This window comes from Acipenser ruthenus, chromosome 35 (genome assembly GCF_902713425.1).
Source record: "Acipenser ruthenus chromosome 35, fAciRut3.2 maternal haplotype, whole genome shotgun sequence".
NCBI classification, from domain to species: domain Eukaryota; kingdom Metazoa; phylum Chordata; class Actinopteri; order Acipenseriformes; family Acipenseridae; genus Acipenser; species Acipenser ruthenus.
The window spans coordinates 9,221,213-9,236,204 of record NC_081223.1 but is presented as its reverse complement, the minus strand read 5'-3'; the positions used below and the strand labels follow the sequence as shown (position 1 = coordinate 9,236,204).

The following is a 14,992-nucleotide window of genomic DNA, read 5'->3' as shown; positions in this document are numbered from 1 at the left end:
AGTTTTAAAAGGCATGTCGTATGCAGACAGGCTAAAAGAACTGAATGTATTCAGTCTTAAACAAAGAAGACTACGCGGCGATCCGATTCAAACATTCAAAATCCTAAAAGGTATAGACAATGTCGACCCAGGGGATTTCTTTGACCTGAAAAAAAAAACAAGGACAAGGGGTCACAAATGGAGATTAGATAAAGGGGCATTCAGAACAGAAAATAGGAGGCACTTTTTTACACAGAGAATTGTGAGGGTCTGGAACCAACTCCCCAGTAATGTTGTTGAAGCTGACACCCTGGGATCCTTCAAGAAGCTGCTTGATGAGATTCTTGGATCAATAAGCTACTAACAACCAAACGAGCAAGATGGGCTGAATGGCCTCCTCTCGTTTGTAAACTTTCTTATGTTCTTATGTTCTAACATTGTCACTTTTGGTACCGCAGCAGACTGCAATACCAGGAGCAGGAGATGCATTCACATCGCCTACTGTTTAACATCTAAACTTCAGCACCTTCGCTTCTGGACAGCTCCCCAGCCTCCACAAGTGCAGCAGCTCCGCGATATTAATACATGCACACATGAGCTCAGGGTTATCATTCCGCGAACACCAATGGAAACACACTGCGGTTAAGAGCAGGCGAATAACGCTGGCGTGCTGCTGAATATATTTTAAATACTGCAACTGCCAGGTACCCGAGGAAAAATAAGTGCAGGGCTTTGCGTTACAGCAGCGAGCTACTCGACCTCTGGCCTGTGGACTTCTAACAGCCGGCCGGTGTATTTTGGAGCAGCGGCGTTCCCCCATTTGATACCGAGGGAATAAATAAACAGCACTACTGTCATTGGAAAGACACACAGATGCGCAAGTGCTCACTTTGCTTCTGTACTAAAACAGATCTGTTAGTGACGCGTTTGCTACAGACGCCCGCATGCTTGTCGAACTCTGAAGAACACCGCAGTTCCACAGACCGTGCTGTCGAAGCGTCCCGCTAGTGGAATGATAAGGTTCTGTTGGTCCGGTCCGGTTCTCCAGTGAGGAGGGAGTGATTGATGTCGGCTCTGAAGCCGCATTGACTTTAACAAAACGTGACTTTCATGCTGGTTTTGTTCACTTCTTTCTGGGAAACAGAACGCAATACGATGTTCATCAACCTGAGTTTGCGGTAATACTGTATTTCATATTGCCCTCCAGAAAGGAAAGACAACAAGGTAGGTACGTTTTATTACTATGAATATTTATTATTTCATTTGAAGCTAAAGTTCCACCTGTTTTGGGCAATACATCTGTCCAGGTTTTACGAGGAGCTTGATTAGCCAGAGTGTGATCAGGTAACAAGCTTAGGTGTGTCTTATTAGGCAAAGCCAGGAATGGATCAAACTGCTATGCAATGCAATCCCAGGGCTCTTGACTCTTGACCGGGGGGTCGTGGGTTCAATCCCCGATGGGGGTCACTGCTGCTGTACCCTTGAGCAAAGTACTTTACCTAGATTGCTCCAGTAAAAAACCCAACTGTATAAATGGGTAATTGTATGTAAAAAATAATGTGATATCTTGTAACAATTGTAAGTCACCATGGATAAGGGCGTCTGCTAAGAAATAAATAATAATAATAATAATAATAATAATAATAATAATAATAATAATAATAATAATAATAATAATAATAATAATAATAATAGTTTAACATCATGCATGCCTTGTTGACAATGCGCTTTGTTCACATCCCTCTCGGGTAGTTTCAGCAGCAGAGGCGCACACTTCCTGATAAACCACCCTTGGGTTGTTTGGGTTATTTAACAGCACCTGGGAAGCACCCTGAATTGCGTCGTTGTTATTCGAGGATCACCCCTGCAATCCCAGAATACCCCCTGTTTCTGTACAGACCAGGCTGTATCGTATGAGGGTTCAGTTTGATCGAGTTCATTCAACGTCACTTGCGATCTTTGCTGCATATTCACACAATTCACACAAAGCTCTATATTTTTCTAAACGCACGGTAATTGCTTTTTTCAAACCGCATATGCATTGCACGTTTAAACTCCAAAGTTAAAGAGACAGCGCTAATGGTCGGCCCGTGGAACTGGGATAAAAAAGCAAACCTCTAACCACTAAGCCACATTGCACATTTCTGATTGAACAACACACAAGCACACGAGTTCGAGACCTACTGTGTAATCCTGCAGTTATTCAATTTGCGATTGATAAAATAACTATCTATCTATCTATCGATCGATCTGAAAATGTAACATATCCGTATTCCACTTGAACCGTGTAAACTTTGTGTATTCATTACTGGAGCACAAATTTGTGTTAATGATTTTTGATTTTGTTAGTGTATGTCAAGGCTGTAGCAGGCAGTGGCGTCTGTATCAGCTCGGCTCTGGTAGCGTTTGGCTATTTTTTTGTATTATTATTAGCGGATTTCTCGTTCATTCAGTTACTTAACGACCGGTAGGTATTTACTGGCGAGCTCGGTTTGTCAAAATGCATTTTAGTTTAATTGAAGTGCCGACCATCAATCAAAAAATAAGGCGCACCGAGCCTGTAATTACACAGACGTGTAGAGCAGCGCAACCGCGACCGGTAGATAATCACACCACGAAACCAGATGTATTTTAAACTCTGTCAGTGTGAGTATATTGTTCACATTTTGCTCGCCTAAAGTTGGTGGATATGAACCCTATAGACTGGCCCGGGTTCGTTTGGAAAGGTTTTTACAGATTGACATCACGCCTGAAGAAAGATAAATATGCATATCGTATTGGCATTACGTTTAGAGACATCTAACGGGAGAAACTGTGTATTCGTACAGAAAAGGGGGTGTTAAGGTTCTGGGTCGCGTTAGAATCCGGGTCTGAATCCGGGACGGTTCGTATTTCATACCCACACGACAGGACTGAATGCAGTCCACTTACATCATCGTTATCATTATGATTATGGTTATGACTGTTATATTAACGTACTATTACGACGATGAAGTCTGCTTCTACTACTACTGCTACTGCAGTTACATTAAATAGTATTACAGCTGTCATCGCTATAGCCTTTGAGTTTCCGTTGTAGCTACACCTTTACAAACAAGTGACAACAGCTCTTCAACCATACTAAAACACAAATAGCGTAACCTCATGTCCCATAAATATTATCGGATTATCCATATTGTCATGTGTTACCTGTCTCGCTATCCATTCTGCAGCTTATTAAATATTAAATATGAATGATATCGAGAGCTGCATCGTGACAGCGCTGCAGCTGCTCTCGCACGCGGGAGGGACAGCCCATTAGCAGACGTTCGCGCGGGAGAGTTTGTGCCGCATCGGAGCGGTTTTTAAGAATGTATTTACTAACGCGGCTCTTATATCTCATTAAACGTTATAAATTACAAGTCAATAAAATATACATTAGCGAATGTTCAATTAGGAAACAGTTTGCATTTCAAGTGGTTGCAATTGCATATTTTTTTTTTATAATCTAAGAATGAAATGACGTGTACTGCAAAATAATGAAATGACTTGTGATACAAAATAATGAAATGACTTGAAATACTAAGATACTAGTATTTGCAACGCGCCGTGTATTGAAAATACAGAGGTCACTGTTCATATTGCACCACACTGTATTATAGGAAACTGTGTGGTCCAGTGGTTAAAGAAAAGGGCTTATAACCAGGAGATCCCCGGTTCAAATCCCACCACTGACCAAGTCTCTTAACCTCCTTGTGCTCCGTCTTTCGGGTGAGATGTAGTTGTAAGTGACTCTGCAGCTGATGCATAGTTCACACACCCTAGTCTCTGTAAGTCGCCTTGGATAAAGGCGTCTGCTAAATAAACTAATAATAATCCAGAGTTATTAATATAATGACATCATCACTTGGGGAACAAGAGGACATGGTAATATATCTTTTTTTTTTACCTGAAAAAAGAAACAAGGACCAGGGGTCACAAATGGAGATTAGATAAAGGGGCATTCAGAACAGAAAATAGGAGGCACTTTTTTACACAGAGAATTGTGAGGGTGTGGAACCAACTCCCCAGTAATGTTGTTGAAGCTGACATAGTTTGCTTTTCTAAAATTGTAAACCTTAGCTTTAGTCATTACTTTTTGGGTTTTAAATAACACTTCAAAAGAGACCATGTTGTGGTCTGAGTTTGTCAATGGCTCTCTGACCTCTGATTTAGTTATTCTGTCTTTGTTATTTAAAAAGAATAAATCAAGGCATGCCTCCCCTCTAGTCGGTGCCTTGACAAATTGCATTAGGAAGCAGTCATTAGTCATTGCCTAAACCAAATTAACACAAAGAAGACAATCAGTCTTCAACACAAAACACAAGAAAACTCAGTGATGATGCTGAGAGGCAAGTCAATACCATCTGAAGCCCCGAGTCTGAAACTCTTTAAGCTCGATCACTATAAAAAGACCTAATGAAGGGAATCTTGCTTTAGATCACTTTCTTCAGATTCTTTTCCATTGGATTCCATGGCAGGTTTAAAAATAGTGCTGTGACAATAAGCCTGCTTACCTGATGACCCCTGGCAGCCGCTCTGGGAACTGACATCTAATTACAGACTGTGTTCCTGAAGCAGTGACTGCTGGACCTGCCTGTCAATAATCACAAACTCTCTCTGCATTAATTACTAAGACCATATGAACACTGACCGTCACTGCTATTGCATTCACAACCTATAGAAACTCTCGATTCACACTAAAAAACAGTTGTCCTCAGTGCTGGTCAAAAGCAGGGGATGTCTAGTAACCTCTCAGACGTGGATTCGTTTTCATCAAGGGAAGTCAGTAAATTCTAAATTAAATGCGATGTTGTGGACAGAGAATGTGCCTTTGTGCATGATTTGTAAACAATCAACAGGTGTTATCCAAATTGAATCATCTGGCAGTATTTGGCCAAATAGTGTCGCCAGCACAATTGTGTCTCATTGAAGATTTGATACCTGCGACAAGCGATAGCCCAGCAGACATTCATTACCAGTAAGTTTATGAGAAGATCATATACGGACTATTCTAATAAGTATTACTATTTATGAAACATGATAAGCATAACTTTTCATAAAACCAGTTCTTTTCATGTACTGATTCAAAATGTAAGGTGAAAGTTTTTGGCAAAGATGGAGGAAAAAACATTATAGGAATGCGCAAATGACAGCGCATGTGTTCTGATTACAAATGAGACACTATTCTTCCGATGACACTATTTGGCACAACACCTGTTGTAATTTACTAATTTTGTTGTACCTTCTTTTCCAAAGGCTAGAATAACCATTTCGTCCTATGTAGTTCCATACATATCTTCAAATGCACCATCCAAACCAAACATTTTTTTAAGGGTTGCCAATTTTGTTTGTATTTTCACCCGTCCCCAATTTGGTTCTGCACAATCATAGCGTTTTACAGAACTGGAGAATCTCAGGACAGATCGTACTCATTTTAATATTATATTGTGGTTTATTGTGAAGGCTGGTATTGCTTTATTGCTGTTCAATATTGTTGGTATTGAACTGCTCCCTCACCCCCCTAAGAGAAAGGGTGCTCCCTCCAGTCCAGGGCAGGCTTGAGACATGGAGACTGAACTGCTCCCTCCCTCACCCCCTAAGGGAAAAAGTACTTCCTCCAGTCCAGGGCAGGCTTGAGGAATGGAAACTGAACTGCTCCCTCCCTCCCTCACCCCCCTAAGAGAAAGGATGCTCCCTCCAGTCCAGGGCAGGCTTTAGACACATTGGCAGTATACAAAGCAGTGTGAATATACATTGTGGATCTTTCTATCTTACTAGGGTTATCAACCCAGCCCTGACCTTGCTTGCATGCACAGACGGTGATGGAATATTCAGTGGATTGCTCTTTATTTGCTCAGTGTGTTTGAGAGTTAACCTAACATGTCAACAGCAGTTACTGGCCGGATCGCACTGCTCATTGTCACTGGCTGGAGCACCGCTTGCATTCATTGCGCTCATTTTGCTCATCATAGTGTGTTGTCACGACTAGATTAGACAGAGCAGGTGGGAGCAGCTCTCTAGAACAGCATTCATAATATGTTCTGCACATTGGCATGGATTGACTGGGCTAGGCTTCTCTCTGCCTGCCCTTGATTAGCTGTATAGCTGTGCATCACTGCTCTAAGTGCTTTTGCTTCAACACATTTTTTGTTACCATTTTCAAAACGTTTCAGGTACATGAAGAAATGTGTGCAATACTAGAGTGAGTCAACCAACCATGTCACGCATGGTTCACCAAGTGACAGAATCACTGGTGCGAAGGACAGGCAACTACATCTCCTTCCCCACAACACAGTGACGAAAATGTTCTCATCAAAACTCAACATCCATCTCCTCTTCACCTAAAATAATAAGCACAAGTATAGTTCAAAATGATTTATTATATTTATTAATACATACAATAATTCGAATGTATCCTTTGTATGTGTAGAGATGAGTTGATAATCTGATTATTCAAATGGAGACACTTTTCTTGACCTTGAATATTTACTTTAGTTTTTTAGGTAAGGTCATTTTCTTTTGACCTTAAATATAATATTTGAAGTTTTAAGGTCTAGAACATCGAGACTTCCTTTTTCTTGTCCATTTCATATTCTATCCTTTTTTAAATAATGAGGTTTATTTCTCCAAATTAAATTAAATACAATTTAGTCAATTCTGCAGTTAGCACATCTAAAGAACGTGAAACATAAACTGCTTTAGATCGTCCTTCTGTCTGACAGCAGAACACGTCCATATAAACTGCTCTAGATCGTCCTTCTGTCTGACAGCAGAACACGCCCATATAGACTGCTCTAGATCGTCCTTCTGTCCTTCAGGATATCTCTCTTGACAACACATTACATTTTCTCTTAGTTTTCTCTATAATTGGATGAAAGTTTAATCTACATCTTTCTTTTTGGTTTTGGCAAATATTTCTTTTAATTTACAATTTTTTTAATGCAAATAATTCACATTTTTTGATATTCAAGGTTAGTGCAGTTTATACACAGGGCTGCATATGCATGTGTATGTATACACAGGGCTGCATGCGCATGTGTATGTATACACAGGGCTGCATATGCATGTGTATGTATACACAGGGCTGCATGTGTATGTATACACAGGGCTGCATGTGTATGTATACACAGGGCTGCATGTGTATTTATACACAGGGCTGCATGTGTATGTGTATGTATACACAGGGCTGCATATGCATGTGTATGTATACACAGGGCTGCATGTGCATGTGTATGTATACACAGGGCTGCATGTGCATGTGTATATATACACAGGGCTGCATGTGCATGTGTATTTATCCAAAGGGCTGCATGTGCATGTGTATGTATACACAGGGCTGCATGTGTATGTATACACAGGGCTGCATGTGTATTTATACACAGAGCTGCATGTGCATGTGTATGTATACACAGGGCTGCATGTGCATGTGTATGTATACACAGGGCTGCATGTGCATGTGTATTTATACACAGGGCTGCATGTGCATGTGTATTTATACACAGGGCTGCATGTGCAAGTGTATTTATACACAGGGATGCATTTTGTGTGGCTGATAGAAAGAGAAAGGGGAATAGTGCAGCCCTGTTGAATTCCTCTACCAATCTGAGGTTCCACTTGACAATTTAACTGAACTGTTGCATCCATTATACAGGGTTATGATTACCTTTTGAAAATATAAACCAAATCAAAACATTGTAGAGTTTTCAAAATAAATGAATGTTCAACTGTATCAAATGCTTTGTAAAAATCATAAGATCACACTATCTTCATTTATAATATCACTATAATCTATCAAATCCAGACGAGGGTTATTACATATATGTCTACCCCGCATAAAACCAGACTGTGATTCATCAATAATTGAATCCATTCCCTTTTTTAGTCTACCAGCAAATATTAAATAATTCTGCATCCTTGTTTCTCAATGTTATTGGCCTCCAGTTTTCTAATAATAGAATGTCCTTATTTATTTTATGTATAAGAAAGCTGAATTCTTGTTTAAGGGATGGGGGTACTTCTCTCTCAATGGCTTTATTAAACATAGATAGCAGTAACTGAGTTAGATCTTGAAAGACTTTATAAAATTCTCTAACTAGACCATCATTACCAGGAGATGTGTTGTCTTTAAGCTTGTTAATATTTACCTTCATTTCCTCAGTATTTCACCTCTTATCAGGTACACTTTTAAATTCTTCACTAGTGGTTTTTGCATTTGCCTGATTGAATTTAAAAATGTATCCATATCAGAGTTCTGTTGAGATGATGTATATAATGTCTGGTAAAATGTAGAGACATATTTAGAAATCTCTTTTGTATTTTGTGTAACCATACCATTGATATAATGTTTCCAATAGAGGCTAGTTTAGAGTTTCTTTTTTCTAGGTTATAAAAATATTTAGTATTTTTTTCCCTTCTTCAATCCACTTTCTTCTAGCTCTTACAAATGCAACTTTGGCTCGTTCCTCATAAATTCTGTTTGTCTAATTGTAATAATAATAGCTTCAGATTCATGATTTCTTTTATAATGTCATTTCCTGCTTTCTGTTCAAGGTCAGTTATTTTTCTTTCCTGTTCTGTGCATTTGTTTAACTTTGAACATGAAGTCTAATGACTTCTTGAAAGCCTCAATGTATTGTGTTTGATTTTCACAGTGAGAATCTCGATAATATTCGTTTGCATTTCTGATAATGCTGGTTCATGTTTCCCTCTTTTAAGAGCTTGGTGTCTCGGGAGCTGAGTTATAGATTTCTTCAGCAACATTCAAGACCGTTGGTTAAGTTGGGCCTTTCCATATAAAGTATTTTTTCTCTGTATTTCGGATTTCTTCTTATGGTAGATATGTTAATTCGTTATTTCTTGTTTATCATTACACGTGTAATCCTCATCTACAGCTGCAATCTGATTAATCCAGGGATGTGTCATTTATGGTCATGTTTTCCTCAGCATCAAAAGCTCTCTTCCACTCAGTCCGCCATCTTGGCGCACTCCTTGCTATAACCACACACAGTACCAGCCTGCCTCTCATTGTACTCGAATTAGCGAATTTCCTTTATCAGATTTACTGGCCAGAACAGATTCTTTCAGCTTATAGTTCTAGTTCTGTCAGAGTCCTAGTTTAAATTGCGTTAATATTGCTGCCGACATAAAACATTAATTTCTAATGTATTTAAGTAAAAAAAAGTCTCCAATTGGGTCATTTCACTTATATACAGGAAATGAATGGGATAGGCAAGAGGTCAGCATGGCATTACCAGAAAAACTAATTGTAAAATATAAAATAAACTTGATAAATTCAATGATAAACATTTCAACTAGGGTAGGTCTTTTTCAATGTAGCAGACAGCTGAAGCGTTTGTCTTTGATTGGATCAGGTTTCTGTTAGTATTTCTGATGTCATCACTATTGAGTGCTGGACATCGCATGTGTGCTCATTTATTTATTCATGTTCAATGCTGGTCCAGTTAATATCAGTTTGTCAATTTCAGAGGATCTGTTCTGTATTTTAAAAGTCTACTACCAGGCTAAAATAATAAACCATGCTGGTTTTGTCGTGTATAACCAGTTTATGCTATATTAATATATGATACTGAACTCAGCACCCTTATCGAATATGTTTTGTGGCACAACCGTGTAAAATCCCACTAAGGCGTATGTTATTGGATTCATGATATTGCACTAGTAGGCTTCCAGCATTGTTACAATGATTATTACAAGTATTGCACATGTTTCTTCATGTACCTAAAACGTTTTGAAAACGGTAAAAAAAATCTTTGAACCAAAACCACTGTGCAGTGCACAGCTAGGCCGTTCGAGCCTATATATTTGAACAACTATATCCTTAATTCCATAATTGAACCAATGAAACATCTCATCAAGTATTATTGTATTAAATATGAAATTGATGGCCTCTAAAACTGGATGTGGATCTGCCCTCGTGGAGCAGAGCACCTCAGATAATTTGCTTGCTTCTGTGTCGATGGCAGTTTCCTCCAAAACCATGAGAAAAATACAGTTCACACTGAATTCAAATAAGCTAATTATTACATTTAGTAGAGCGATTAATAAGACGATAACACATTGTATTACTGAAGCTTGTATTGTGCAGCATTATAATACAATCACAATAAAGCTGTCTGAGGGTTAAATACAATGTATGCTTCACTGAGAGATAATTGATTTCATACAAGCATATCTTTATTATTTATTTAGCAGATGTCTTTACCTCCCTTCTCTTCTGCTCTTTGCAGTGATTCTGTCTTGATGAGTCTGTGTATTATGGTTATGTTGTAGCTGTGAGGATGCTGTGTTTGTTTTTACTGGTTATGCGGGAGCCATGAGGAATACTGGCATTCTGGTGAGAGACGGGGGTACAGAGTGGGGACTCAGCTTCTGTATATGGGGGGGGGGACAGACAATAACCTGGAGCAGGGTTCAAAGCCACAGTGGTGTTGTTTGAAGCAGCTCATCTTCCTCTCTTCCACAGACAATGTCGGGTAACCTGTCTTCCCCCTGCCCTGGGAACAGCTCTGAGGCCTGGCAGGCTCCCTCCTTCACGCGGGCTGCACAGTTCCGTGTGGGCGCCACGATGCTGCTCTTCTCCTTTGCGGCGGTCAGTAACCTGGCCGTGCTGTTCAGCGTGGCGCAGGGGGGCGGCCGCCGGCTCTCTCCGCGGTTCCGACCCCTCATCCTCAGCCTGACGCTGGCTGACCTCATGATGACCTTCGTGGTGATGCCTTTGGACGCTGTGTGGAACGTGACGGTCCAGTGGTACGCGGGTGACGTGCTCTGCAAGCTCCTGTGCTTCCTCAAGCTGTTCGCCATGCACGCCTCTGCATTCATCCTGGTGGCCATCAGCCTGGACCGGCACGCTGCCATCCTGTACCCCCTGAGCTCCCTCGACTCCCAGAGACGCAACAAGAGGATGCTGCTGGTGGCCTGGAGCGCCAGCCTGCTGCTCGCCTCCCCACAGGTACTGCAGGGGGCGTGGTCTCTAACTCTCACATGTCATGCTGCTTCTTCCATGGGGGCGGGGTCTCTAACCCTCACATGTCATGCTACTCCTTCCATGGGGGTGGGGTCTCTAACTCTCACATGTCATGCTGCTCCTTCCATGGGGGCGGGGTCTCTAACTCTCACATGTCATGCTGCTCCTTCCATGGGGGTGGGGTCTCTAACTCTGACATGTCATGCTGCTCCTTCCATGGGGGCGGGGTCTCTAACCCTCACGTGTCATGGTTAGAGCTGAGAGACTGGGAGGGAGGCAGTGTGACCCTAGTGCTTAGAGCTGAAGGGCTTGGAGGGAGGTAGACAGTGTAGTGGCAGTGAGGGGCTGCTGTGTGCTCTGATGGGGCTGATGAGGGTCTCTCTTAATCTGCTCCAGCTGTTCATCTTCCGGACGATCAAGGCGGGGAATGCAGACTTCACGCAGTGCGTGACTCACGGGAGCTTCCAGCAGCGCTGGCAGGAGACACTGTACAATATGTTCCACTTCGTCACGCTCTACGTCATGCCCCTGCTCGTCATGATCTTCTGCTACGTGCGCATCATGCTGGAGATCAACCGGCAGATGAAGAAAAACAAAGGTAGGGGTGCCGTGCTCACTTCCCCCCTCTGCACGAAAACACCCAAGCTTCCCATCCCTCTAGTTATTGCACCTCTCCCATCCCTCTAGTTATTGCACCTCTCTTATCCCTCTAGTTATTGCACCTCTCTTATCCCTCTAGTTATTGCACCTCTCTTATCCCTCTAGTTATTGCACCTCTCTTATCCCTCTAGTTATTGCACCTCTCTTATCCCTCTAGTTATTGCACCTCTCACATCCCTCTAGTTATTGCACCATACTTTCCCATCCCTCTAGTTATTGCAACTCTCTTATCCATCTAGTTATTGCACCTCTCCTCTCCCTCTCTCTTTTCCCCAGCGGGGGATTCCTGTCTGCGTCGGAGCGGCACTGATCAAATCCCGAAGGCCCGCTTAAAGACCTTGAAGATGACCATCATCATCGTGGCCTCCTTCGTCATCTGCTGGACCCCCTACTACCTGCTGGGGATCTGGTACTGGTTCCACCCTCAGATGCTGAGGGAGACCCCGGAGTACGTCAACCACATCCTGTTCCTGTTTGGCCACCTGAACACCTGCTCTGACCCGGTCATCTACGGTCTCTACACACCCTCCTTCCGGGCCGACCTGGCATCCTGCTGGCGCCGCTGCACCCCGGACTCGCCACGGACCCCCAACCAGAGCGAGAACAGTCAAGAGGGGACTGGGCTGGAGCGAGAGCAGTAAAGAGGGGGCAACGCTGGAGAGAGGGCAGTACAGGGGGGCAGGGCTGGAGGGAGGGCAGTAAAGGGGGGGCAGTGCAGGAGAGAGGGCAGTAAAGGGGGGCAGGGCCAGAGAGAGTGCAGTAAAGGGGGGGCAGGGCTGGAGGGAGGGCGGTACAGGGGGGCAGGGCTGGAGAGAGGGCAGTAAAGGGGGGTAGGGCCAGAGAGAGGGCAGTAAAGGGGGGGTCAGTCCCGGAGAGACAGGTAGTGTGTGATATGAGGATTTAATGCCCACCCAAGCATCCCACCCTGATTCAGTATTTTTTATAATCTCTGGTGAGCATTTTTTTTCCCGTCTGAGAAGCGAGTGAGAGAAGACAACAGCAATGTGAGGTACGGTTGAAATTCCTTTGTTTGACAGCTCGCGCTGGCTGGGGTCGCACTCTGTTGCTGATGTTAATAAGCGCGTGTTGGATGAGCCCATTTAAATAATTGCTCACCAGTTATTATATATATATATATATATATATATATATATATATATATATATATATATATATATAAAGAAAACAAAAACAGTGCAGCACACACAACACAGACAATGAAATGCAGCAGAACAGCTAACTCAATGCAGGCGTGTGAGTTCTGTAGCGTTCCTCCCTCATCTGTATGCTGCTGTGTACCCATTCCCCTTCCCACTGTGAACACCAGTCACTAGCACACCTACAACCTGCCTTATACACAGCTAGAGCTCTTATTCAAGTCACAGTTTTACTTTACTGTGTCCATAAATGCCCCTGTGGTTTTATTATTATTTATTTGTTTACCATGTGCTGCTGATGCAACGTAATGGCAATATTTTTACTGTACGTATGTATAGTTTATGATAACTGTCTGATGCCCCTGTATCCTATCTATAGTGTTTGGTCTGCCTCAGGTTTATTAAATGTTATAATGCAGAATAGGATTTCCTATCTGTTTCTCTACTTATGAAATTGACTATTGTATTATCTGTATCTTATTGATTTATTGGGTCATTTCACATGAAATTCCCGAGATACAAGGTCAGCAGGTTTTACACAAGAACGCAGGCATTACAGTGATGGTAGAAAACTAGATAACCACCCACCTTACCCGCTGTGCACTTCTATTAGACAATAGAACCAGACATTTTAAAATAAAAACACATGTTTGCTAGAAAACGTGTTTGTTTAAAAACTGAATTACTTTAATAATCTTCAATTCTAAAAATCCCACTCTGGCATGTCTCTAATGATTGTAATAAACTATTAATAATAAAACCTTCAGTGCCACGTTTATAGATGTTTTATAAATGGACCCCTAAACTGAAGTGATTTCATATGGGAAGACCCCTGTTTTAAATGTAACTGCTCAGGAAATGCAAACACAATCCCCTCTTTTAGAAGTGTGCCCTCGTGGCCACAGGTACAGTAACTCACTTATAAATCCCACACACAGTGCACTGTGTCCATTCCTACCTCTTATTGTGTTGCCATTTTGAGACACATAAAACATGGCACCTGCACTACCAAGAAATGTGTAAGAACTGTGTTAAATACAGAATATATTTACAGAATCGCGTGTACGGTGCTGGAATCAGCTTGTATCTCACACAGCACCCTGTACTATGTATATATTTTTATTATATACAGTTAAATAAGAATAATTAAACTGAGACTGATGATTATCCTCGGATCCTGATTCCGCTGGGATAGAGAGCTGTTTGTTGTTCTTGAATATACACACTGCTGTGCAAAAGTCTTAGACATGATGCATTTTTCTACTCTGATGCATTATGAGCATCAACAATTTACTCAAAGCCTCCACTAGTGTTTTCTACTATTATGACAACCTTGACTTGCATAAAGAAGGAAAAAAACATTGAGTGAAATAGCTAATATATATGTGTGTGTACGTGTGTGTGCGTGCGTGTGTGTGTGTGCATGTGCATGTCTTAGGAGCTCCTCAAGGTGCTGGTGTGTGTGTGTGGTGTCTGGAGCAGCTACTCCTCAGGGTGCTGGTGTGTGTGTGTGTGGTGTCTGGAGCAGCTACTCCTCAGGGTGCTGGTGTGTGTGTGTGTGGTGTCTGGAGCAGCTACTCCTCAGGGTGCTGGTGTGTGTGTGTGTGGTGTCTGGAGCAGCTACTCCTCAGGGTGCTGGTGTGTGTGTGTGGTGTCTGGAGCAGCTACTCCTCAGGGTGCTGGTGTGTGTGTGTGTGGTGTCTGGAGCAGCTACTCCTCAGGGTGCTGGTGTGTGTGTGTGGGATCTGGAGCAGCTACTCCTCAGGGTGCTGGTGTGTGTGTGTGTGGTGTCTGGAGCAGCTACTCCTCAGGGTGCTGGTGTGTGTGTGGTGTCAGGCAGGAGCAGCTAATCAAGGAGGTGGATCGATGTCTGTGCTGTCTGCCTGTCTCGTTCTGTCCTGTTAGATGGGAGAGGACAGGAATAAGACTCCTGCAAGTTTTAGCTGAAGTCTTATTAATACACAGCAATAAATTATACTGAAAAAGACTACATTTTTCATCTGGCAACCAGGATGGCAATAAAACAATGTTAGCAACATTTTTATTGTAGGACAAAGCAAAATTATATATATATATATATATATATACACATACACACACATATACATATATATACATATACATATACATATATATATATATATATATATATATATATATATATATATATATATATATATATATATATATA

General features: G+C 41.9%; 1 protein-coding gene across 1 annotated transcript; it reads left to right on the top strand.

Moving 5' to 3' along the window:
* The first annotated feature begins 739 nt into the window (after positions 1 to 739).
* On the top strand, positions 740 to 12,313 carry LOC117962353 (gonadotropin-releasing hormone II receptor-like). Its single transcript, XM_034918090.2, has 4 exons — positions 740 to 1,203; positions 10,484 to 10,969; positions 11,381 to 11,582; positions 11,921 to 12,313. The coding sequence occupies exons 2-4, from the start codon at positions 10,487 to 10,489 to the stop codon at positions 12,283 to 12,285; spliced, it is 1,050 nt and encodes a 349-aa protein (XP_034773981.2). The 5' UTR covers positions 740 to 1,203; positions 10,484 to 10,486; the 3' UTR covers positions 12,286 to 12,313.
* The last annotated feature ends 2,679 nt before the right edge of the window (positions 12,314 to 14,992 follow it).

Bases quoted from the DNA above. Each gene is read 5' to 3' on its own strand.
- LOC117962353 (XM_034918090.2), top strand. From the start codon at position 10,487: ATGTCGGGTAACCTGTCTTCCCCCTGCCCTGGGAACAGCTCTGAGGCC. The intron at 10,970-11,380 runs GTACTGCAGGGG...AATCTGCTCCAG, and splicing joins TGCTGCTCGCCTCCCCACAG to CTGTTCATCTTCCGGACGAT. The intron at 11,583-11,920 runs GTAGGGGTGCCG...TCTTTTCCCCAG, and splicing joins GCAGATGAAGAAAAACAAAG to CGGGGGATTCCTGTCTGCGT.